The sequence below is a fragment of the Achroia grisella genome, unplaced genomic scaffold (genome assembly GCF_030625045.1).
Source record: "Achroia grisella isolate CSIRO2021 unplaced genomic scaffold, CSIRO_AGI_Agris_v1 utg540, whole genome shotgun sequence".
In the NCBI taxonomy this organism is placed as follows: domain Eukaryota; kingdom Metazoa; phylum Arthropoda; class Insecta; order Lepidoptera; family Pyralidae; genus Achroia; species Achroia grisella.
This window is the reverse complement of record NW_026712925.1, coordinates 2,429,364-2,456,967: the sequence shown is the minus strand read 5'-3', so window position 1 is coordinate 2,456,967 and position 27,604 is coordinate 2,429,364. Positions and strand designations below refer to the sequence as shown.

Genomic DNA, 27,604 nt, shown 5'->3' with positions numbered 1-27,604 from the left:
CCTTTGTTTGAAAATTGGTAAGGATTTTGGGTTATTCGTTATAGAACATCTAATGGCAAAAGCTCTTTTGGTTCGTGTGGTGAAAATTACGTACTGTTATGGACATGAAGAATTATCTTAATATTCCAGCAATTAATAAAAAAATTACTTTAACAGATTACCGATTATAATAAATAAAGCAAATATTACTAAGCGTGTATATATATTTATGAGGAATGTGAAAAGAAACTCAATAATTTATATAAATCATGATTTATTTATTAAATATAAAATTGCCATATCAGATCATTAGAACCACGGAAATTATTGACAGCTACAACAGTTCGATCGACATAATATATATTATATACATTCATCTATAACCCACAGTATCATCATTAAACTCTATTTAATAGAATCAACATAAATTGAAACATTTACAAGTATCATATAAAATGGCACTACATTACAAGCGACAATTTCAAGAGTATATGAATTATGACAAAACATTTAATATATCTATATAATATATAATAAAAAATATAAACCCGTCTGCAGAAATTATTTATACTAATATTATAAAGAGGAAGAGCGGATTTTGACTTACTAAATTTTAACACTATTTGTAAGTAACATTATTCCAGAGTGACATAGACTATATCTAATGTTAATATATATACAAAACTCACAAGGTTGTGAATATTCGATCGAAGCAAGGCCATGCCACTAGTATTTTACATCAACTTAATAATTTATTTGTAGATTCCACGCTCTTCAAGACGTATGAAACAGAATATTAGTTTTTTCATGTTCATTGCTCTTGATTATTTGTTTCTTTGAATACTGAAACCACAAAAATTAACTATTAATTTTTATTAACAAATTCAAATTCGAATAAGACTCTTGAAATTGCACCTTCATTGTTCAATTATAACGAATATTTACAATTTCTACAAACACATTAATTACATAAATGACAACAAAAGCCTTGTTATCTTTTTGGTTTTCATTATTATCACCTAAATTTATATACAGTTACCACAACCGAGTTTATTAAAATAAATAGGGATTTCTACAAGCTTTTAAATTATCTATAAGTCTATGATATATTATTCTATATCTTAAATACTAAATTGGAGCGCCATTTGTAAAGTTAATGAGCCAATTTGTATTACGATAGTAGGTAGATATTATTAGACTATTTGAAAGTTGAGTTTATGAGATTTTTCTATTAAATTTGTATTATGAAGTCAGTCTGATTAATTAGTCCAAATTATATCACTGGCTCACTGCAATGTTTAGAGTTAGGAAATCATTGAACTATGAATGAAAATTTATGATCACATCTTAGATTACGAAAAAAATTGAGCAAATACATATAAAACCAGCAATCGAAATTATTCACATAATGTTTACAGATTACATTAGTGTTTTAAAATGAACGATTTCATATTCCTGAATATATTTAGTTGTTTTTTACTAAAAATAGCCGTAAAGCTTTCAATTTCTACTGCAATAATAAATCGTGTAAGCTGAATATATTGTACACAATATGGATTGAGATAGATCAATAAAACATATTTGTAATTCAAACAATAACATACGTTACATACGATTTACAAAACGGAATAATTACATGAAATGTATTTAGTATAATTAGTTAACCTGTATTTCGTTGGCGAACGTAACTAATGGTTCAAATTAAAACATCACTGTCACTTCACACACAACTTTCTGGTCCAGGTAAATTTTCAGTTAATACGTGTTCTCTTCTTCGTGCATTACCTTTACCTTTGGTCCTATGTAAGGTTGATGTTGCAAGACTCCCCGAGCTTAAAGTCGGTCCACTAAGTGTTAACGTCTGACTGCCAAATGGCGATCCTACATTGCCATTTGGGCAGACAAAGTTGGGACTCCCCAATGTGGGACTGTTGGAAACTACAAAGTTAGGCCTAAAGTTATTTCCTAATACTGTCTGAGCTATATTTTGATTAAGAACATCCTCTTGTCTACTGCTAGGTGCCAAGTCACTTCCTGGTGTAAGCTGTCAAAAAATATTTCATAAATGTTATATATTGTTTCAATAAGTATTTGACATTATCGTACAAATTATGTAAATGGAATATTTATCGTAATTTTATGTAAGAGCTCCCGGTAATTAATTAAATAAATAAACGGTAAATTTATATTAAGTGTAGAATTGTTGAAGTATTGCTTTTAATTTAAAGATTATAATATAAACGTATAACTTAAATGATTTTAGTTTACACGCAATTTTTATTTGCTTTTTATCTGCTTAATTTTTAGATTTTTTAAATTTAAAGATATATGCTTTATAAAAGTGACATTACCTGTTGAGGTCTACCAGCAGTATCTAAAAGTGCTAAGTCTTCTGCCGAGAAAACTGCTCCTGTTTTACACCAGTCTCCTAAAGATATTTAAGGTTATTAATATACTAATAACATCATTTATATAACATATCAATTGACAAACAAATTAAAGGTCTACCTAATGGAAAGTAGTTATCAGCTACAGACAATTGAACATCGATGGATCGATGAAATATTGATGAAGTTTTTTTATGGAACTGGAAAGGCGCTAATAAGCTGACTACTGACGGTAAGTGGTAACTGTACCTATATACAACAACACGGATATACCAGTGGATTAAGTAATTTCACTGTCTTATCCTACTAAAACTAACAAACCATGCAGACAGATGTGATTGACAAAGTATAGCTAGTAATAAGCAAGTATTAAGTAGTACGTACCCAGGAGTAAACAAGAAAAAAAAACAGTGGTAATCTTATGAGTACGTCATAAGATTTAAATAACAATTTAAGTATTGTTTCCTCAAGGTGAAGTTTGTTGACGATGTTATATATAGATAGAACGTAAAGTTTTATAACATACCTCGTACTTCTTTTATGCTAGGCCATTCGTCGACTTCATCCGTAGAATGTGGTGCAGGTTGATTATCAGAATCTGTATTATAAAGGAAAGATTCCTTTCATGATTATATTTTCAAAAAATTAAATTAATTTACATCCTAATAATAATAATACTAAAAAAATATCAACTAAAATTTCAAAATAACTGATTATAAATATAAATTACTTACATTGTAGTTCGGAATATATAATGTAATAAATGGATGATGAATAATATAATGAGACAAAATTAACATAGCGGGAGTTTTTGTACATAATAATTTACAGAACAGTTTTATTTATAGAAAATGTAAATATGTATTAGGCTTACCAGGAGCATTTAATATATCGGGCTGTGGATCAGGCGTTTTCATATCTGGTGACGGTTTAATGGTGTAAGCAACAACATATCGGCGACCACCATCACTTAATTCCAGCATATCGCCTGGAGGGTGTTTGTGAGGGGGTTGCGAGCGACGTCTACGAGCACATAGTGCTGTGAAAGCTATTCCGCCAATAGCAATAGTAATTCCTAGCACAGCAGCTACCATTACACCAAGGGTCACACCACCCATGGCTCCTTTTCCATCTGTGTACAAATAAGGACAATCAGGACAATTCACACAGCGCCATTTAGATCCAAGTTAAGCTAGCTAAAGCCTGTGTTATTGATATTAGATAACTGATATAAATAGGTAGATATATGTTTTTCGTAAATACATACATATAATACATAGAAAACACCCAGATCGATACAAACAAACATACTCATGAATAAAAATGTTTGTGCCGTGCAAGGAATCGAACCCGCGTCCATCGAAAGTAAGGCGGTGTGCTAAGCCGATACCGTTACCACCGAGACCGTCTAATAAAATGATACTTATATGTAACTTTTGTCAGTTCTTCTCAGCTGAAATAGCTAGTCGAACTAGATAGATGGTAGGAATAGTAATAAAAAATTGTGACGAAAATGAGTGGCTCAAAAACGTCTTATAATTAAAAATGATTTTGACTAACTGATGATTTAAGAACAATACAAATACATATTAAAATTTTTAAGCCTAATTAGTGTCCCACTGCTAGGCAAAGGTTTCCCCAGTTTACAAATACATATTACATAAATGCTCAACATGTTTCTATCATGTCATATGAATTATATTTTAGGTGAAGTAAGGTGCATAGTGCGATCATTGTACTTAAAGTATCGTCACATTTTAATCTATATACCTGCGCCATACTGAGAGGTATTATCGTTGTAGTGAATATAACATTTGTCTTACTTCAATATATCAGGAGCCCAGTATATCGTCCTCGTGTAGCAAGTATCAATATAGTTTATCAACGGTTTTATTTTTTTATTTTTACAAGTTATATTTACATATCATTGAATTCTTTTTAAGTTACCTTAATAAACTTTAATTGCCTTACTGCCAATGGTGTCGGGTTCGATTCGACACAAATCTTGTTTACTGTGGAACGAGCGATGTATAAATTGTCCTACTTGGTTATAATTAATTGTAGGAAAACAAAATATATATATACCTGTTCTTCTAGCTGCATCATTGAATGCAATGTTTTCAAGTAAAGTCTTCTCAGAATCTCCTTTTAGGTTTTTGGCATATATGAGTAAGTTGAATGTGGTGCCGTGGCCATCAACAACAGATGAGAGTTGCGTTACATCCAACTTGAACACAGCTAGGCCATCTGTATAGTATTTTAATATTGTAACTTTTTATGGAAATATCATATAAGTCGATGGTAAATGGTAACAGTTACATACAGTGTATATAAATATATAAACTGCACTACGGACATCATATTATTATAAGATACCTTTATACCACTCATGCTTTGCCATTTCGGAGGACTAAGATATTATGCCTCTGTAATTTCATTGCATTTTCTTGCTCTTAAACCAAAACATCTTAAAAGGCAAGTTGCTTGGCAGCTTAAATAAGTGAGAGTGAGGTATTAATTTTATCGACTTTTTACAAAGTCTAGCTAGCATAATGAGCAAAATACTTGAACTGATACTTAAAAAGATATACCTTTTTTGACGTATATACTGATATTGGTTAACGAAATAATTGGAAATATCTTAAATTCAATTAATTTAAAGATTCGTGACGATATGATAATATTGGATAACGAAATAATTGGTAATATCTTAAATTCAGATAATCCGTATATGTTTGAAAATAAAAAAATACTCAGTAGATATATTACTATGTAATATTATGTTATCTGTGGTAGATATTAAATATATTTTGATTGAACTTAATACGCACTTTTACGTAATATAAAATCAGGATAAATTGCTTTTAAATAACTTGTAAAATTCTCGATGTAATTAATATTAATATTCCATATAGCTATAAGAATTGCTTATTAGATCAATGGAATAACAGACCTGCTTAATAATATATTAATTGGACGACTCCATGGCCAAATGGTGAATACATTTTTAGAAAGGTAAATGATATCCTGTGTTACATTTAAAATCAAGTCGTGCTAATTTCAGTAGTTTATATCTTTAAGGTAAGAGCTTTTTTTAATGTAATTGGAAGCGGCGAGCATGCTATTGGATCACCTGATGGTTAGTAGTAACCGTCACCATATAGGCGAAAATATAACGCTGCAGTGGTCAGGGTTCCACATCGAATATTTGTGGTCTCACACATGTTAATGGTACAAAATAATACGAATCCATTATTATTATCTAATAAAATTGAGTTTTTTTTCTTATTTACGTAATAAGACTTATTATTTATAAGACGGTTGCGCTAATGGTATTCGCACACCGTATAAGATTTTGGCATGTGAATTTTCGAGATTTGTTAATTTGTATTCAGTGATATCATGGTGTATTTTGCATTGTTTATTATAATATCACAATAATATTTACCAGTCTCGTTAACACTGCCGTTGAATCTAGTCCTCCCAGTAACTGGATCTAGAGCTTCCAGTATGAAAGTCTGCGGCAGGCCACCGTCATAACCAGCGACGCATCGTACGCGGAGCCAGCTCGCGCCGTCTACGCTGTTATTACCCGCTTGCAGAGAGCAGTTACGGGGAGCAGATGGGCGCGCTAGGAATAAACATATTATATATAGGTATAGAAAAAAATTATAATACTATAAAATAACTTTTCTGTTTGTAAATCGATTGGACTAGAACAAATGCATAAATATTACAGAAATCTTACAATATTACAATGAAAACCGAATTGAAATTGGAGAAGTCGTTTTTGAGATTAGCATGCTCAATTAGTATGAAAGTACAAACAAACAAGTAATTCTTACGATCTTAATTACGTTAGGTTCGTTTACAATTTTAGGTATTATTAGTACTTATGACTCTAATAAAAGTAAATATGTAAGTTATATCTATTTAGTCTTATGCAATCATATACATTCGTTAATATACCATACGCAATATAAGTTATTCATTATGCACGTAATAATTACAGAAAAGGTAGGAATTGAAGAAGAGTGCAATGCACACAGCATTGCACTCTTCTTCAATAGCTATAAGATCAGATCTATATATTCTGATTATAGTCATGTTCTGATTTAAAAAAAAGAAAAACATTCCATTGGGCTAGATTCAAACGCTAGATAAAGCACACATATTTGAGCAATCAAGTAGCTGATGCATTAAATAGAACTGGAATATTTACGTAGCTGACTATTTAAAATTAACCTCTAGTTTTATAGTTTAGCCCTAGTAGTATATACATATGATATGGTATATATTAGGACCCCTGTAGGTGAACATAACTATTAGTCATTTATAATATTTCAATTCAGTATACGCCAGGTTACATTGTCTGTGTATCTATTATCAAATATTCAAACCATAATACTCGAGAATTGTATAATAGCTACGTTTGTTCAAACGTGAATTAACTGTAGAGCTCCTAATTTTGGCTTGATTTATGGAAACCGTTGACAATTTAACACATTATATTATGTTATACGTTATAACGAACTGGTATACGTGCGGGATATTAAATGCTGCGGGTTGGAGCTTATATTGCTGCACCTAGTTGCAACTGTTAACTCATATTTCCTTGGAGTTATAGCGAAGAATTAAATATCATTGTATGGAAGAGGTCCATAAATTTAATTCCATTCAAATAAAAAAACATATAAATACTAGATGTGTCCGCGTTTTCAATCGCATGAAATTTATAGTCCAAGTGTTATTCTGATGTATATATTACTGTAAAGTTTGATAAAGTAGTTTTTGCGTGAAAGAGCATCAAACATTCATCCATCCATCTATCCGTCCATACTCACAAACTTTATTTATGAAAATAAATTATCTTACCTGTGATATTAATAACATATTTATTTATGGAAGTCCACACAAGACACCTTTAATTGATGAAAATAGAATGTCGCCTGTCCTACGGTATGTTGACGGACAATATGTCTATTACTATAGCGTCGTGGTCTAGTATAGTGTTTTATAATCCGATGTCCTAACTTCGAATATGGCTGACACAAAATGAATTTGTTTGATAATTTATATTTCCAACTGATTCCCCGCTTATGGAAACATCAATAACAACAATAACCAAATTAATCGGAGAGAAGAGGGTAGCTCGCCTCCCAGTCACGTTACCTCCCTGACTACCCCATCTGGGAACAGTCACTTATCTCTTTACTTGACCCAATACAATATCTGTTAAGTATCATGACTTGCATACCGACTGGGAACGTTAGAGTAGATACATTTTTTAATGTTACCACTAATGTACGTAGATAGTATTTGATATTCAAACGACAAACATTGTGCCATTTCGGGTAACTACAAAATGCGTTGCTATCATATTTCATATAGGGTAAAAGGGTTATAACACCCGTACCGTAAATGAAATTTGATATGGGTCGAGTACTAATGTAAACTTTTGCTCTGTTTTATGTTGTTAGGTTTTTAGCTAGAACTATTGACATACTAATTCCTACTTGAAATAACTAAATCGTTTATAAAATGAACTTTAAGTGTATATAATATTAAGAAAACCTTTTCAAAACGTATCCGTATCTTAACATCTATAGTTGAGTTGTACATTCAGTAAAATGCACGTATGTTTCGTAAACTTTTCGTGAAAATTGAGCGAAGTTTTGATTGATGATTCTTTTTACAATCGATTTACTTTACTCTGGTATTACTCCCATTAAGATCAACAGTTTTTTTGTGAAACAGAATATGTGTTCTATATTATTTTATAATTAGTTTCTACCTTTATCTATTAATCTATTACCACCAAAATGGATCTATTATCATTTATACTCCACTATATAAATAATGTTCAGTGCTTCTTGTAGATATTCCGTAAAATAACAATATAATTTAAACTTGTTAAAATTTTGCAATGCAGATTGAGGCAGTATAAATTATAAAAGAAGCCTAACCCGTAAAGAAGTTGATAACTTTGATTAACAAAGGCCAACATCATAAAAGTTATCACATCCAGTTGCTATTTAGCAGTGAACAAGAGTTATGAGATTTGGCGTATGCGACAAACGCTTCTAACTGATATTATAAAACTTGAATCTACAGATAATAAATAGGAAAATTTGTTTTATATAATTATAAAATTCTAATATATCTATTTTATATATTTATATTATATTATATTAACTTGTAATATATAAAAATATAATTTATAGTTATACGACTTTTTTATAGCGTATATAACGTTACGAAGAAATTTCCTTCAAACGTAAATTACGGGAATATTTTTTCTCTTTCCTCAGTTGTCTATTCCTTACATTTTCACTTTTTGTCACTATAGTTCATCAAGTGCCAGACTTCTGGTGTATGTATAGTTGAGTATGTAATGTATTAATGTATATATTTATTATAATTTATTTGCACCGCTACCTGATTATTGTCTGAACTAATGTAAGGTTAACTAGAAAATGCCACATAGAAATCTTTGTGGTTTCGTCAGACATTCTCTCTACATGCCTGAAGTAAAGCAACGTATATGTTAATTCCGACATGTAGAAAGAATGTAACTTCCAAGCAAGTTCTATTTAATTTAAAAGTGTTTTATAAGTGAAAATATAACATACCAGCGGGCACCACTTGGAAGATACATGGCTCGAGCTGTCTACCCACGGAATTGGTCCCTCTACAGCTGAGTGTACCGTAGTCCCGCTCACTTTGTGGTTTATAGCTGAGCTCACTTGTACTACCGTTCGCCGTGCCTAGGGATAAATAGTGTTTATTACACGGTACCCTAATGAAGCAGCAGCGCGACCAGCGAAGACCGTCCGGAGGTCATTGACAAACCCCGAAAACAGAGTCGACCGCCGATTTTGCTTAGTAAAGTCAGTCACAATTTTATATTTTTGTAAAGAATCAGCCATTAAAGTAATTATTATAACAAGATTTATATTCTTGGAGCTGCAAAAGCTCCAACAAATAGCATAATACACAATGAAACTATGAAAATTACAAACAAATTGTGAAGTGTCGTTCACGTAATATACAGTATTAGCCACGCTAGCTATCTTACTGCTCGCAGTGAAGATTCAGAAGATAGAGTAGGTACTTATACACGCTCGTAATAATATTCTTTGGTAATGTAAAGTAGCTATAGATGTCATTTAAAATGAATTTAAATTGTCAATTTACAATAATCTAATAATATGTATTACTTTATAATAGTAGTTCTATTTTCAGAATAGTTCACAAAATGGAAACTTTATTACTTTGATAACAATATTGATTTTAAGTTAAATGTTCTATATACGTTATTATATAAATAATTGTAGGAGGCAAAGAATGATGAAAAACATTGTTTAATAAAGCTTGTTTGCTTTGTTATCTAACATTGTGTGTAGAAAAATAGTGAGAAATAACAATTATTTAAGAAACTTACCAAACTTAGTAGGGGATACATCGAGACTTTCTCCACTATTGTTGAACTGCCAGAAGAACGTTACGTCTGGTGGATTGGCTGTTACGGAGCAGCGTACGCGCAGTGCCTCGTCGATTTGTGCACCAAGCACTTGCGGCGAAGGGTGCGAACAGACGGGTGCATCTGTATTATTTTATATATTATATTAGTTTTATCTATATACTAATAATATGACATCTATACCATGGAATAGCATTAGGACTATATACTTCGATATTCTATAAAATTACGGTTATGTATTTTCGCATAGATGATACCTATTTTTACTGAGACAACTTTTGTGAGTTTGTATACATAAGAAGATTACATTATATATATATTTTAAACTCTGTTTCTATTTGAACCCCTATCAGAACTATATTAATCTATATGCATAAAATAAATTTGTCAACACAAATGAAGTCAGGACCGATGGCTAGTGCAACATAAATGAAAAAGAAACTTTCAAGAAGGAAAAATAATTATACTCAACAATTTCAAACAACTCTTGTTTCATTATTATTGCAAGAAAAAATATTTACGAAATAATTAGAACAGATACACGTGCCGAAGTTTGTATAATTAAAATAAACATTGTAACACTCCAATAAATCTAACGAACTCGGCTCCTTGACTTTGCGTTTCAAAGCTCGACAAAAGGAAGAATGCAATAATTAACATAAAGAGCTGAAAGAGACCCGAATTCAGTTCGTTAAATCATAACAGAAGTTAGACGATATATAAATTTTATCGCCCCAACTGTTCCCCTGGCGGCGCGGCGCACTCCGGCGTGATTCATTTAGGTATCTACTTACAAAACTGCGCTAGGGCTGCCTTAGATTTTCATTAAACTCCCAAATATTTGCTCCACTTAAGCAGCCCTTCTAAGGAAGGATTACTGTACGGGGAATATGAAAATATGTATATGGATTAATGTAACACCGTAGGTAGCAGACGATCGTGTACCGCGTGCGGGTAACAACATTCATTTCTTTACCTTAGATTTGTTACGGTACGGATCAATAAGGCGGGAACAAACTGTTGGCGTACGCTACAAAAGTGAAACAAACGAGTTAGGGTTCGTATTCACTAATGTTGAATACAGTGGTGGATACAGTGATTTATATACCGAGTGTGTATTACATCACGAGAAAAACGCATTACTTCATGTACATAAATAGTAGGTAAGGAATATATATATAAAAAAAAAATTAAAAAGGTATATTATATATTTTTTACAATATTTTAAATATTTTATTTATTAATACATTCTTCAAAAATAGAAATTTATAATAAATATTAATTATTCTGTTCTGTATTGAGTGTCACTTATTTAGTATGGACGAATTTTCACTTATATAGTGAGAGCATAGCTTTACTATAACAAATAAGGAAAGGACAGGGCTACATTTGTCGCATACCGGTCGTCGGTAGTAAAGACGCTGAGTCTAACCTCCTCTTTAGTGATTGATAGCCATCTTGTCACTACGAGGGATTGTGGCAATGCTTTAACAACAAGGTTTCTGTAATTTTTTTTAAAGGAAGAATGAGATCTTGCCAGTTTGTCGCTTGCGTCGAGAAATATATGACCCTATAACAGCGAACAAAGTACAGACAAGACTACATTTGTAGTTGTCCTGTCTCTGGTGTTATCGACACACGGCAAATCTGGTCTATTTCTTTTTATTGATGCCTGCCCTTTGACACCGAAGAGTAGAAATATTCCCATAACGATGTCTCCATTCGAGTATATTGACGCATTTGTCAATGTTTGTATTGAATTATTCCCTATAGTTTTTCGCGGTATTGATGGATAAAAAAATAGTTTATTAATTCATTATAAAATGTTGGAAAATCCTTCTTACGGCAGAAGTATATATCAAAATTAAAATTTATTAAGCTGTACATTTAAGTTTTAAAAAATACGAACATATGTTTTTATTTATACGCTGAATATTATTCAATAAACTTAAATTCTCCCCCTTCTTCATTAAGACTTATAAACGACACGATAGTAAAGAATATTTTGTAAGTTAATTTCTAAATATTTAATTCCTTTAGTATTCTAATTGGTTTCATACTTTGTTTAAGCCCAAAAATAGACAGATGTATAAACATTAGTATTCTAATAATAAATAATAATAGTCACTATTATCGTAATGATGGAAACACAGGAAAGAGCTGATAAAAATAACATATGCTTATAATTTGAAATATATGTTTTATTTATACTCAAATTTGTTTTTTTAAATGAAGTAAAAGACTTAAAATTATATTAGGATCATTGATCTTTTATATTATTATCCTAATCTCTATAATACGAGTCTATTTTACAAAACAAATTTCGTTACATCAAGAACCGGATATATACCATCACGCAAGAGATTTATTCCTTATTTCATCAGAGAATGGGTACATTTGTTCAATACATTGTCTCCATCTCACCCCGTTGACTCTAACAAATCTTTGATAAGATCCTTGAGAATGATTGATACAAGCAAACGACGAAAAGCCCTTCACGAAATGAAATGAAATTTATAAGCACTTTGTTGATAATAATAGGGAACAAAAGACTCCCTCAATTTAGATCGGAAGAGTAATATCTTCGGTACAATTTACTTATTGAGGTGTTTTCTTTTTTATCCAATGTTATCTAATTTTTGTAGGAGGGAGATTGTTATTGCGGGGTTTATTTTGTTATTACCGTGTTCATTTTGTTTGTATTTTGAGACAAGTGTATTATTTAGAGCATTTAAACTTTCTATTATTACGTTAATGAACATTAATAATTATGTTTATGTACTTTACGTGATACGTGTTTTTTACTGCATTGGTTTACGTAGGTCTACGTCATTGTTTCATGTGATTTAAAAGAGACATTGTATTTCTATTTGAGGAAATCCATTAATTTTAATATAAACTGTAACATATACATTGAAGTTAATTTCAACCGAGACTAGTTAATATATAATAACATACATATAATGATCCTATTACTTGTAGTATACAACAGCTCTGTTTCGTGTCTATTTCCCTGGTTTCTCAAATTAGATATTAATGTATATTATAATAATTTCTATATATTTCTTGATAGATAGGGATAAATTTTATAGAAAATGGATTAGATTTATATATAGATAAAAAGTTTTCTTTTTCTAACTCTATGGTATTTATGTATATATTTTATTCATATATATTTATAGTTTTTTTAGACATTTTAGACATATTGTTTTTCTTATTCATTATGTTTGCACCGCCTTCACAACCCTCGGTTGACTGGTAGAAAATGCCGTAAGGCGTTAAGTACGCCATATCTACTTTTACCTTGGTATTTTGTGCATTGAAGTTATATAAATAAATATATTATGAAACTCACATTGAATACTGAGATGAGTGCCTTGACTTGCTGTTTCCCCCAGTGCGTTTGTAGCCCGGCATGAATACTCGCCACCGTGGTCCCTCGTCACCTTTTGGAGTACTAATGACTTCGTACTCACTATCACTCCCAATACCACGTTATGCAGGACTGGCTTATCCTGTATTAACAATAATGATAAGTTCAGTTTATACTCTAATATTTTTGTAATTATTCAATTCAAAAATAGTCAATAAGATGAAGTGTATACGATAGATAATGTACTCGTGTCTTTTCACTTACAATTTAAGGAATTTTCCATTATTTACGTTACAACATTTCAAGTTTTCTTCACAAAATTATATTACAAATTATTACTTTATTAGATATTCTATACAGTCATAAATTAAATATATTTGACATTAACAATAAATGTCTAACAGTTATTAGATATAGGTATTTCTTTGCACATAGGTATATAATAGGTACATTAATTTATAAGCAAAAAGTCAAATACTAAAATTCTAAAACATACGTACATATATACATGTTGTTGCTATCTTTATAATTAACTCGAGCAAATATCGAACAAATGGTATGCCTTTCAACAGTACTCAACTAATACAGAATATTTAAGTAAATAAGTAAATAGATGTTTCATATTAAATGCGAGGTAGAGACAATAAACATTTAGCGGTTTACAAGCAGTGTAAACAGTAACGATATTGTAAAACTGTAATGTACTAAATATTTTAATATCTGGTTATTAACATATACATTCGTTATCAATTGAATTAAAAAAATACATCAGACAGCACTACCTTATTCCTAACTCAATCTAACCTAATATTTTAGTCACATACTTGATGTTCATTGAACTATTCATGTATAAAGGTTTCAAAAAATTTCAACATATGTCTGATTAACTAGCTGACCAGCTATATAATAGTAAGTACCATCTGGTAGGTGGTCAGCTTATTAGCTATTCCAGTTATATAAGAAAAGATTACAGACAAACAAAAAAATTTTATTAAAAAACTCAAATAAGTAAATAACCTTGCACGATTAACACAGCGTTATCCAGGGTCACGGTAAGCTTGTATTATAGGTACTAAAATCAAATGAGTAATATATACTACCTAAATGCAAGAATTTATTATACCGCGCGAGGAATACCACCAACGGATAGAAATCGGTATGCCCACCGAGTCTGTCAAAATCAAATGAGTACTTACATTATGGTACCAAGAGATGCGGTTTTCTCTAGGATTAGCACGTACTGAACATTCAAAATATACGTCGTCCCCTTCTTTGATATCATGTGGATTTAGTGTACTTCCTAATGATAGTGATACTACCGGTGGATCTGAAAATAAAAGATACTTTAGACTGTTGCCAACTGACAGAATTAGAAATAGATGACGCCAGTACCTCAATTAATATTAAAATAAAATGTTAAACACGTTTTATTGAAATACTTGCTGTGTTGGAAAACAATTATAGTTAAGAAATTTTCCTAAAGAATAATACCTACTTAGTTTTTGATATGTAAATGATGTATTCAATAAAACAAAGAATTACTATACATTATTTATTTCTTATTTATTGTTAGTTAACTTTCTCCTGCATCTGTAATACTATTTTTACATAAACGCATGAAAATAGAACTGAACTTGGACTAGAAAAATCTAAAAATCATTTTTATTCAGATATTCTGTACTGACAGCGTAATTTTTAGATATAAAATGTATGATTGATAAATTTTTAATTGACACAGTTTTCGGATTTTTTTTATATTTTATATATAGCCTGTCCGCTTAAACTACCGGGTTTTCATTAATATATTAGAAATAGAAGAATCTTTTAGTTACATTTCGTTATGCTTTAAGTAGGTAGGTTCTGTGATAAATTCGCAGCCAGCCAGCTTCGCATTATTACGTTTCATATATGTACACACGTACGAAGTCATGGGCACAATTTGTTAAGAAATAAATCGATGGCTATGGCAATTACATAATAGTATCTTCCCAGTATAGTTCCCGTTGGATATCAGGTAGCCTAAGCGACAGTGATGGATGGATGGTGGCCTTTCCTTAGGCATTGTCTTGCGGGTGGAATGATTAATGCGATGTTTCCGATGCTTTGGGTATAGAATGCAACTTCATCTATTGAGAACCTTACCTTACATGTTGCTGTAATACAGTATATTGATAAAGATAAAATCAATAAGATAAGTGTGTGAGTAATTGTGGTAGAATAGAAAGCGCAGTATCTGAAATCGTCAGTATGAAGTAAAATTACAATATTCTTTTTATCTTCGTTGCTTTTAACACCTTAATAAAAATGTAGCAGTGAAAAGAATAAAAAAAAATTAGGAATTAAATTTATAAACATAAATATTTACAATATATTTACTACTTTTTATTTAAAAAGGATAAATTATTGCTAATAAGATAGTATACATAAGGTTATATACCTTAAATAACAATACTTGTTTCTTTTTGCAATAGAGGTACTGTCTATTTATAAGCATATATTTACTTATAAGAATTATATAAACAAGTAATCTAAAAATCATTAGCAAATAACATCAGCACTGTAAATGAGGAAATAAAAATATATTTAATTTATTACTCGTCATGACTGATTAGATTGGATACTTTCTCTACTCGAGAGGGCGATGTCTGCAGGTGCTACTTATCTGCCGGCAGGAGGAGCAGGCGTTGACACTTTATTGGCCATTATAGTGCTATAACGACGTCGCCACGGGGTCGAAGTAACCTCTCCCAAATAAACATTTACGATTTCTCCGTTTAAATTGTTGCCAAAACGATTCGCACCGAAAACGGCGAAATTCTCCCCGTTCTAAATGCGTTATGGTTCGCCGAGCAGAAGTAAATAGAATTTATTTATATTTGGAAATTAATTTCCTCTGTCGTAATAGAGTCAGCGTGTTTCCTTGCGCTTTTCGAAAAATGACCGTTCCCGTTGAAGAATTATTTAACGCCTTTGTAGAGCGAGCGAAGCGCGAACCGAGAAATTAAAATTGTTAAGGGCGTTTGAAGTTGTAAATGGACTTCTTTATCCGACGTCGAATCGAATCAGATTTGTACATTTGGCTTGTTTGTGGTTCTACAAACAAATGATGTTGTCCACATTATAGTCTTATAAAGAAGGATACGTTATCTACAACAAATGACTTTTATGCATGTCCATTATCAAAAAAAGTTACACGTATAAAAAGAGGATGATTCAGTCTTAATACTTAATCATGTCTTGGCTTTAATATTATTGGTTGAAAATATAAAGAAAAAGGGTAACAGCGGCAACATTAGATCAGTAAGTTCAATAAGTTTAAATACTAACGTCATTTCATTTTAATTTTAAACAAAGAAAAACAAATGTGTTAAACAATTAAATTTAAAACGTCAGAGATATCTTAAATTTGAATAAATTTGGAATAGCCCTATGTTTTTTATGTTACTATAAACTACTCGAATAGTAAATAAGTGGACGGTTCATTAAATGCATTGTGATAACTGTCTCCTCTAGGATATGAATATCACATTGACGTGGAGCAGCGCAGAACCGATTGACGTGGAGATTTTTGGGGGAGGCCTTTGTTTAATAGCTGTCATCCGGGTTGAAACTATGATAATTATGATGATAAAAGGATATTACAAAATATACTTTATCGTCAGATATTATCCCTATTCCTGAGACTACGGTGTGCCTCTATATCCGGCAATTTTATTGTCATATCTCTGTATGTATGTATGTATGTATGTATCTCTTTATTGTCAAACAAAGATTGAGAAGGAAACTGTTTCAAAAATGTTTGACATAGACTTTTTGTAAAAACTTCCCTGTGGTAAATTTTGTAATGAGCGTCCATTTTTGTTAAGTGTGGTGAATTTATTTCGTTGATAAGTCTCCCATTTGGACTCCCAGATTTAGATTCTGATTCAAGATATTTATAATTTTTATTACGCCGACATTGCAGTATGCCTGCCCCGGAAATTAGCTGATGGCTTGCAAAATAATGTGTCACGGCGGTTCACGACAGTGAATTCAATAACATATTTTGTTTCGCAATATGAGGAAGACCCGATGTTTCTTCAGAAAAGGAATCCGTGAAATAGAACGACAGCCTCAGTAATAGATCCATAATTACTTAGTATATTTTTATGAATATATATATAATATACGTTTAGCAACGTTTGTATAAAATGTCACTATGGTAAACATAAAACGTACTATCCCAACTCACCAGTCAATTAGGTTTTGGTCTGTTGTCAACGGATGTTAGCTAATGTTGCGGACTCCAGATGGAGCAAGGTTTTAATTACATTTTAGCGACTTGTCAGCACATGAGCATTTAATGCCATTACACAGGGGACTGTTTGAAAATGTTGACAATCCCGTTACGTTACGTGCAATTACATAGTTAACTGCGTTGAGTTACGCTCGCCCAATGTTTAAACAGATATACGTGTATTAAACTTTTTGGTATTAACCTTTCCGTTCCATTTGTAAAGTTAGTTCCAAATGTTTGTTCACGAAGCTAAATTTGAAAATATGGTCACATAGATACTTTATACTAATAATTATAAAATACAATTTCGTGTTAACTTTCATTATATAATTCGATGATGAATTCCGAGTGACATACTAATTGTAATTATTGTTTGTATGCTACATTTTAAAATTTAACTATTATGAACTTGGCGCTGATAATACATGTGAAATGTTAAAAACAGTCTACATTCAATTATGGTTGCGAGGAAAAATCGTGGGCAGGAGCAAATTTCTCCGTAACTATTCTATTTCAGGAAATATCAGTGGGATGTGTGACTTGAACCTTATCTTCATTATACATATTTAATTGAATGTATGTAACATGTAAATATTACCTTTCATTAATATTATAAATTATGAAGCGTGTTTAATAATGAAAAAGATAACGAAATGACAGACAGTGTCATTTCGTTATCTTTTTTTCGAAAAAAGCTGAATTTATGTTATTAAATTGAATTAAATTTCCGCGCAGATATATTGTATCACGAGGACAGAAATAAGATATTTTATTAATCAAAGTAGACGTAAAAAAAGAAATAGACGCAGTGGCGGGTAACGGCTTGTTTTGTAATTTAACACAGGCGCTTAAATATTTAACTAATTTTTCTTTCTAAAAACAAGACACTAAAAGATTTGCCTTTGTCTAATTTCTTGCTACCAAACCGTAATGTTCTGTATTTGCATTAACAATAATAATGTGTCTTTGGTGGGTACAGGGCAACTGAATATAAAATCACATTAATCCTTCAGACACAAGGTATCACCGATCAAGTTAGTGCGTCCGTTCGTCCGTCCGTTCCAGGCTAAGTTCTAGAGAGAATTACTTCAACTTCCTTGAATAAACTGTCGCTAGTAAAGTTCGTAGCGCACGAACGTCGGACTGTTGTATATAGTGTAGTATGTAATATGTACTCGACATTTACCTGCTTACACTTATTAAACTAGGCATAATAACAATAACAAGAAGCCCGGATAATTCACTCAGCGTCATCTAGTTATAAGCTAAGCAGAACTTGTGTTATGAGCACTAGACCTCTAAAAGAATATTTTTATCAGTTATAAAAATATTCTTTTAGAGGAAATACCCAGACTAATAAAATAAAAACATTCATACCCATGAATATGCCTCGTGCGTGAACTTGGATATAAAACAGTGATCTAAACCATCTACTAACGAGGTCGACAAACACCAGAGAGAGCATGCTTAAACATTATCAATTTAGTGATAGTAGTATCTAATAAAATTAAATGTCAAACTCTTGCATAACTCTGATCTAAGGTTCTTAACTTTTTGGGTTAGAAAAAATATGCCTTTGCTGTACTTGATTGTTCTATATGAAGTTTTACTGTAGAAGGGAGTGAACAAAACATATCGTTAACGTAAATACTACTAACTCTCCTATTTTAGGTGACAAGTGGCATTCTTTGTATGTTGTCTTTTAGTTGAATGGTGAGATATGGTAGTGATATTATGGGTTACGGAGACATGACATTATAGTCCTCTGGAATGGCATCTAATGAGGGGCACTACACCGAACATCTGGATTTGATATTCATCGAGGTGATAGCGATAATTATGTTTGACAAAGAACATAAATGAATTAAGGGAAAATGTAGAAAATAAAGTTTTATATACACATCGAATTTGATAATACCGAAAAGAAGAACGAGTAACTCAAGTATAATACACTGATGGTGGAGAGTGATAGAAGAACAAGATCTACTCTGACACCTAATAGACAGAATTACCTATAAAATCGTAGGACTTGTACTATTTTATTACAATGTAATTTTAAAAAGTATTCGCAGTAATGACGTTAATATTTTTTAAATATTATTAATTCATTGTAATTTGACGACCTCGGTGGTCTAGCGGTCTGGCACACCGCTTTACGTCCGATGGCCGCGGGTTCATTCCTCGCATGGAACAAACATTTATATTCATGAGTATGATTGTTTGTGCCTGGGTGTTTTCTATGTATAATATGTATGTATTTACGAAAAAAAATATCTATGTATATTTGTATCAGTTGCCTAGTACCCATAACACAAGCTTTAGCTAGCTTAACTTGGGTCTAGATGGTGCTATGTATACTGTCATGAGATTATTATTATTATTATCAAATTAAATAATTAATTTACTTAAAATGTTAATTAATTTAACATGTAAAATATAATATAATAGTTTAATACACAAACTTCAGTGTTTAAGCTTGGATCGATTAGATAAGTGATAGTTTGACTACTTAAATCAAGTTAAAACAAAAACAAACTACATTGTAAAAGAACATACCAGAATAAGAAGGTATGTCAGCATCCTTAGCGTTAAGTTTCTAGTAACGTATATGTTTCCCCAAGATGAACGTTTTCACAAATGAACACCCGGGAGACTCAGAATTTCAGTAGAGTCAGATTTTGCTGTATCCAACTATTCTTTGTTAGTATAACATACGGTCAGGTTGTATAGGAACAAGAACATAATAGTGTTATACCTAACACCCATAAATAGAAAAAAGGAAATAGTTGTTAATAATTATTCTGTATAAATAAAAGAAATTAAAGACGAGGTTCTGTTAAGTGTGGGCATATAAAGCATGGGTTGAACATTTTAAAGAAGGTGTTATGTATGAATGGGGACGGTTATAAAGGCAGAGGAAGGCCGACAAAGAAATGGACTGATGACGGATCACTATCTGAAAGATGATATCGTAAGAAAAAGAGTAAATAACGAGATGACTGCGAAGTTACACCGAGCCCAAATAAACGGGATAAGGAATGATGAGCTGCTAAGTTACTTCTAAGTTACTGAGAAACAATTTTCATCAATCATCGATAATTCAATAAAAACATATTTATCCCCTTACCTATTTATTTACACAAATCAAATTAAGAGCTAAAAATATAATAAAAGATATTGATCAATTAAAATTTGAATATTCTACTTTGCATTTTAACAGCTCACGAGGTATTAATGCTACTTACAGTCTGTTGTGATTGTCACGCTTAAAAACCTACTCGCGGAGACAGTGTGTCGTAACGGTTGAGGGCGGGTGTGCAGCGCGAGTGCTTAAGTAGCAATGATAATTAAGCTTAACGATGTTAGAGATGTGCAAACTGGTTAAGCCGAGCTCCTTTATTGCTTATTTTGTAGCAATATTCGTTTAGGGAACGAGTCTTGAGAATTAAGAAGTGGCGCTAATTGTGTCATTGCAATCATTAGCACGAGATTGAGGCGATTTATAGTGCTGAAATGACGAGAAACGAATGATCTTACAATATTCAAGTTAAAAAATGACTATAAACAGATTGAAATAATAGTTATACTAATATAATAATGAAGCTGTTACAAATACAATAGCAATAGCTGTTACAATAACAAATATGTACTTTGAGTACACAACAAATACTGTTATTAGACCGTGAAAGTTAAGAATAAAAATGAAAGATAAAAAGAGAGAGGGTCGGTCGTTAATCAAAAATAAATACTTTATATAATAATTTACATTACTGACCAACTGTCCAGAGCAAGAAACACCGTTATCAAACCAAAAAGTCTCTAGTTTTGCGTTTACCACAACATCTACACTTCACGATGCCTCTGACTACCCTATCTGGAATAACAGTCGTGACGGTATGTATGTTTTAGATAAAAGATATACTAAGTGAATAATATTCATGCACTTAAATAAATGCATTTGCATTTGCATTTTGCAGTCCTTTATTCTATTCCTGATGTGATCGACCTAGATATACATTTTTACCAACCAAAATTTGTCTTTATGATCACATGGGCATTCACGTCTAGATAATGTTTGGAATATATTATTCAGATATATATCTACGCAAATACGAGTGAATCTATATATAAATACAAATTTGTATTCTATTTACCTAATGTGTCTGCTGTCAACTTACATGGCTAATTTTACTAGAGGGATAATACATAATCCCCAGGAATGGCAACTGCGAATGGTATCCAATTTCCGTCAAGTAAGTAGTTTCAGTGTCAGTTACCAAATAGCAATAAAAAGACAAACAATTATTATAAATATATAATTTTTCGCAGAGCAGTATTATTAACAGTATAAGATTTTAGGAGAAAAATAATAGATTATTATTAATTGAAAGTAATGACTGCGTCAAATCTTAAAAGTATAAATAATTATAAAGTACTTCCGTAGTATTATTACAGATATTGAGAGCGTCGCCAAATTAATAATCTTAAATATTCAAAATAATCTTAACTATTCCTATTCCGTATGTCAAATTAGATTTCTGATGAAATTTTCCGAAGATGTAAACACCCATTACAAACAAAATTAACCCAAGAAATGGCGTTGAGTCGCTTCATGTTATATCGGATTCCAGATACTGTGTGAAATGTTAGCATGTCATGTGTTGTGTTCACCTTAATGCCGATAATTAACAACGGCACTAGACAACTCTGAATTATTTACTTCATACTAAACTTACATACGACATCGAGTTTGAATGAATCTTCTATGCTCTGGTCGGGGAGCGCACTGTTGTCCGCTTGGCATTTGAGTTGCACCCCATCGTCTTCTGGCATTGGTATGAATTGTAAGGAACTGCTCACCCAAGTTTCATTTAGTGTTTCTGTTATCTACAAAAATAGAAAATATAATTTAAGATTTCGTTTCACCATAAGCATTTCAATATTTTTCTTATTTATTTTTAAAATTTCCTTGCTCTTAGAATATTAATACTTAAATTAGGTCTAGAGTATTATTATCTGAAAAAAAAAACAAATAATTAAAACCGGATTATATTACGCCAAATATATATCTAGCGATAGAGATATCGATGAATACAGATGCATATATATATATTAGTCAGATTGAAAATATTTTTTTGAAGATAATTCAAAGTATTCTTAATTGATTAGAGGAAACTAAAGATTGAAAAACCAAATAATGATAAAATATATTTAAGATATTGATTAAGAGCCGTATGCCTGAACAATTATAAGTAAATAATTAAAACCGTCTTTGACAAAATAAATACAATAGAAACAAAATTATAGACTGATAAGTTTTATAGAAACTTTAGTAATTATTTGCTAAAATGTAATTTAGAAGATTAAGAAAGAGTATTTCAATCATCTCATCTACCTGGTGAACAAGCTATCTGGTTTAAACACAAATTAATTTGAAGTAGACGTCACTCTTCTACGTACACCAAATATTCCACAACGTTAAACTTGATATTATTTTGTAGTTTTGGTTATAAATTTACTTAATTTACCAATATATAATCCCAATTACTTACCGTATTCGATTACATTTATGTATATCTTATCGTAAATATATACTTACATCTCTTTTAAGTATATATTTAGATTTAATATTTTGATAAGGCATGAAATATCAAGAATTCGAAAGCATTAATACAAGTGTTTTTTGTTGTTGAACTTATTAATGTGAACATTAGTCATATGTTCACATTAATAAGTTCAATTACATAAAGATACAATTTTCTTATTAAAAAATATTATTTACGTAAAACTTAAAAAGCTATAGAAAAAAACATGACTCCAAGCTAAATATGGCTTCTTTGTGGCCTAAAATACCTCCAGACCCAAGTTTTCACTTGCATGACATCTGCTCTAGAAAGTAACTCTCTAACTCTCTGTCGTAAGAAGAAACAGAATATTGCAGCTAAATTATTGTACAATTTTTACCAGCAACAGAAATGGCCAATAAACTCTTGAAACTTAGAAATCAGATCTTGGAATATATCAGGTCAGGTCTGAAGATACTTTAATTTTAATGGAAATAAAAATATTGCTTGCATCGATATTCATACCTTTATCTTGTCTAGTCTCCATTACTAAGAATCCATTCTGGTATTTGGAATATCTATATATTAGATATCGAATCCTACTTTATTTCTACAAGAACCTCGACTAGTAATATTTGCATACTAAAAACTCGCATAAAGAATGAACTCGCAATTTAAGTACAGTTTTAATCCACATCTGATTTATCCCTTTTTCTAGGCAACTCAACTTTTCTTTAAAAGCAGTATATTTTTGTTATATATAAAATTATTGCTCCGAATCTTTCTTCTACCAAAAGCATTTTACGTGCTTAACTGAACTTCTAAATTACAAAGTTTCCGCCTATTATATTTTACAAATTATCTACCACCAAAGTTTCGTTATTTCGTCATTGACTTACCAATTATCAAGGTACTTTTAGTTGAACTACAAATTGGAAACATGGAATTTTCTTGTATTAATGAAACTTGTTATAGTCTAGGCGAACTCGTTCAGTAAGAGTTCTGATCAAATAATGTAATTGGTTTGTTTTTGTTCTTTTTACTTATATGACAATTTAGGAAATATTGTTCAGGAAAATGAATAAAATTTCCTTGTATTTAACCTAACGTCCTAAGCAGCTATGTTGTTCATTATTTTAAAGTTGTTTTTTTGTAAATCGGCACTAATTATAAATACCATTTGTTGATGAGTAAATATTAAAGTATCTTTGTCTATTATTGGTATTTACTATATACGTATGTATATTTGAATATATTTCTGTGAGATATGATGATATGGGGCGATGTAGCACTACAGGAGTTTTTCTTTACCTTTTTAATATAGAACATAATTGATCTGAAGACCGTCTCTCGTCCTAATAGGATAGGGTCTCACTACAATAGCAACTCGGTATTACATCTGCTTACTATGATTGTATTATACAACAGAATACAATTATGTACGTATCTACTTACCTTCCCTCTTTTGAACTTCCTATTGTCCTTATACCACGTCAACTGAGCGGGAGGCCGACTACCCTCTGACACACAAGTGAGGTTCACGTGCCTTTCTGATGATAGTGACGACGGTTTGTTTAGAATTTCTACCATTGTTGGTTTCACTGAAACAAGTAATAAGCATATTTTATTCCAGCAATCTTTAATTTTATATGGTTACAGTATGCAATATTACTTTATAAAGTTAGTTCCCGCTAAAATTATTTAAGTAAAGAACAAAACCTAATCATTTAATAATGGCTGTCGATTTATTTTTAGCCAGTATTATTTGATAGATGAAAATAGAACAATATATAATTCTCATTTATAGGAATTTAATATGAATGTCTGCGTTTTTCACTGACACGTTTTTGATACTGTGTTGCATACCATAACCATAGTCGTAATTGAGATTCTAACCTATGATTTCTTGAAACATTAATAAGAGATTTTTACTTATGGAGTAAATAAAAAAATACTCACAGTTCATCTCCAGCCGTACAGTTTTATCCTGCGGGCTAACGAGGTTTGTGTTTGATGCTCGACATTTGAAAGTTGTATTTAAATGATCTCTTCTCACATGTGGTAGTTCTAATTTATTTACAACTACATGAGTATCTGTTTTCTCGTTAACATATTGAAGCGCTGGATTCCCATCTATTAGCCATATCACAGTCGGAGTTGGCCGGCCTGTGTAAAATGAAGGAATAAATTATTTTTTTTAATCTCAAAATAAATGAAGGGATTTTATGAGAATTATACAAAGTTAGTTTTATAGGATATACGAAGTAAAAAGCTAGGTGGAATATTTATAAAATTAAATCTCTTTCACCAAGAAACAACACTAAAAATACAAAACTATATAATTAATTTTAAATATTTACACATAAACGTGACTGCGTAAATGACGACTGCGTGAATAAAGGTTTTGGAACTTGTTTTAATTTAAATTTAAACGAGCATAAGGCCCATCTGATGGTAAACGGTTACTGTAGTTACTCTAATATGATTATTAGTAAAATTATTTTTAAAATGCTCCCATTTTACTTCATCATTGGTCTATTATGACGAATAATTATATATATTACTGCTTAAAAATAATGAAAACATAAAGAGGACATTTTTAGAAACGTGTACTTAATTAAAAATCTGATGGCGTGTTACGCTCAGGTAAATTATTTTATAACTGGCCAACGACATGTAACGACTTAATGATATTATGTTAGGTTTTGTGTCAAGCACTTGAATAAAATAAACAAGTTTCCAACCGACAGCGAATACGAGTAGAGTTGGACACAATTAAATGGTACTTTTATTTGTCATTGAATCACAAAAGCGGCTGTTTTAAATGTTCGGATTGATAAAACGATTGGAAGATTAAGGAATCCGCTTATGAATATTTATAGTTTACTGAAATTATCTCAATCAATTTGTATATTTTAGTTGTATACAAGCAATAAATTGAAAGGAGTTCTAAAATTTAATGAAATTAAAGAGCGTTACGCTCCCCAAAACCAAATCTCGACAAAAACCCGTGAAGTCATATCGTATACACTATTGGTATAGCTTCAACATGACTAAAGTGTACAGACTAGAAAAACAGTAATCCGAAAGCGTTATACAAGGCATCTATATATTGAATAACATATATACAGAGCTTATTTTAAGTTTATTATATATAAATTAGTATAAGTATAAGTTTATTAAAATAATGATAACAGCGCCATGGTTAACGATAGCGCTGAATACTGTACTGAATAATGTAATACGGAACCAGATACAGATGAATTTCATTCTTGTTAAAGTATGAATTACAATTTCTCTAATATTATGCAGCCATTTATCATCTATCAATCTGTCTATTGGCCTAATATTCGAATGAACTAGAACAAAGTAACGCTAGCACGGAGGTACGTCTTGGGGTGCGGCGCTGCCATAATTACGTTATCGTGGCCTACTACGGGTATTATGAGGTAACCATTCTCTATGTAAAATTTACGGATTTAATTGTTTTTTAATAAAATACAATGATGTGGCAGCAGAATAATGAAGCTATCGAGAACAATAGAGGATGGGACCAGTTACAACTATTAAAAATAACTAAAGAGTACTAAAAGCATATGATGCAAATTAAAAATACAAATAACAATCATTTTCAATATTATTACTAGATTGATTGAGATCAGCAATTAACAAGATTAAATCGCTATGTTGATTGCTAACATCTCATAGGACAGGGCGCATACATAACGTTATGCAACCCTAGGTTATGTCTTTCTATTTAATTGATATTACGACATAATGCTCGATTAAAATCGTTATCTGAGTCTATATAATAGAATGGTACCCATGTCAACTATCTATATATTAATATAAATATTATTAGATATGCATGTACAATTTCATCATTTCAGTATAATTCTAACCACTGTTGACATAGGAATTTTCACCATATATGGTCTACCGCCATTCGCATTCAACCACCTTCTTAATATCATCGGCCCATCTTGCAGAAGACAGAGACTCCGTTGATGGCGGATTAAAATATACATCGTACGGTTAAGCGTTTGATCGACATTTTAATAAAGATAAATAGGAACGTAAGTTTATTTTAAAAACAAAAACGCATGGTCTCCTCAGTGGGCCGTATTGATCATTCCACGTCAACAAACTTACTTGTTCTTATAAACTTATACACGATCGCAAACTCTAGCTATAGTTACATATAATGAAATTTACAACTAATGTTGTTTTGAATACAAATATTAAAAAAGTGAAAAAAATTCCGTCTGTCTGTTTATTTATTACGACATCACGCCGTAACCGCTGACTCACTTGAGAGAGACCTTGGATCTTGGAAAAGGACAAGGACTAGCTTTTTTGGTAAAAATCAAAGTAGAACCGAGTGAAATCGAGGATAACGTGATTTAAACTACTATTGTAACTTAGACAAGAATAAAATGCAAAATTAAAACCTTATTGAACACAAATTTTTTTAAACATAAAACCTATCTATTTATTACATCATGTATATGTTGTTATCACTTATTATCACCTACTAATAAT

General features: G+C 31.1%; 1 protein-coding gene across 1 annotated transcript in view; it reads right to left on the bottom strand.

Moving 5' to 3' along the window:
• Positions 1–281: 281 nt before the first annotated feature.
• LOC131847606 (hemicentin-1-like) overlaps positions 282–27,604 on the bottom strand; it is a 67,727-nt gene continuing 40,404 nt past the window's right edge. Inside the window, exons 5-17 of the mRNA XM_059197207.1 lie at positions 25,022–25,228; positions 24,518–24,663; positions 22,235–22,385; positions 14,419–14,549; positions 13,205–13,364; positions 9,811–9,972; positions 8,999–9,133; positions 5,815–5,997; positions 4,452–4,613; positions 3,241–3,498; positions 2,893–2,964; positions 2,331–2,407; positions 282–2,023 (exon numbers count right to left, since the gene is read on the bottom strand). Of these exons, the coding sequence (XP_059053190.1) occupies positions 1,700–2,023; positions 2,331–2,407; positions 2,893–2,964; positions 3,241–3,498; positions 4,452–4,613; positions 5,815–5,997; positions 8,999–9,133; positions 9,811–9,972; positions 13,205–13,364; positions 14,419–14,549; positions 22,235–22,385; positions 24,518–24,663; positions 25,022–25,228 (2,168 nt within the window). The 3' untranslated portion in view covers positions 282–1,699. The remainder of the gene's footprint in view (positions 2,024–2,330; positions 2,408–2,892; positions 2,965–3,240; positions 3,499–4,451; positions 4,614–5,814; positions 5,998–8,998; positions 9,134–9,810; positions 9,973–13,204; positions 13,365–14,418; positions 14,550–22,234; positions 22,386–24,517; positions 24,664–25,021; positions 25,229–27,604) is intronic.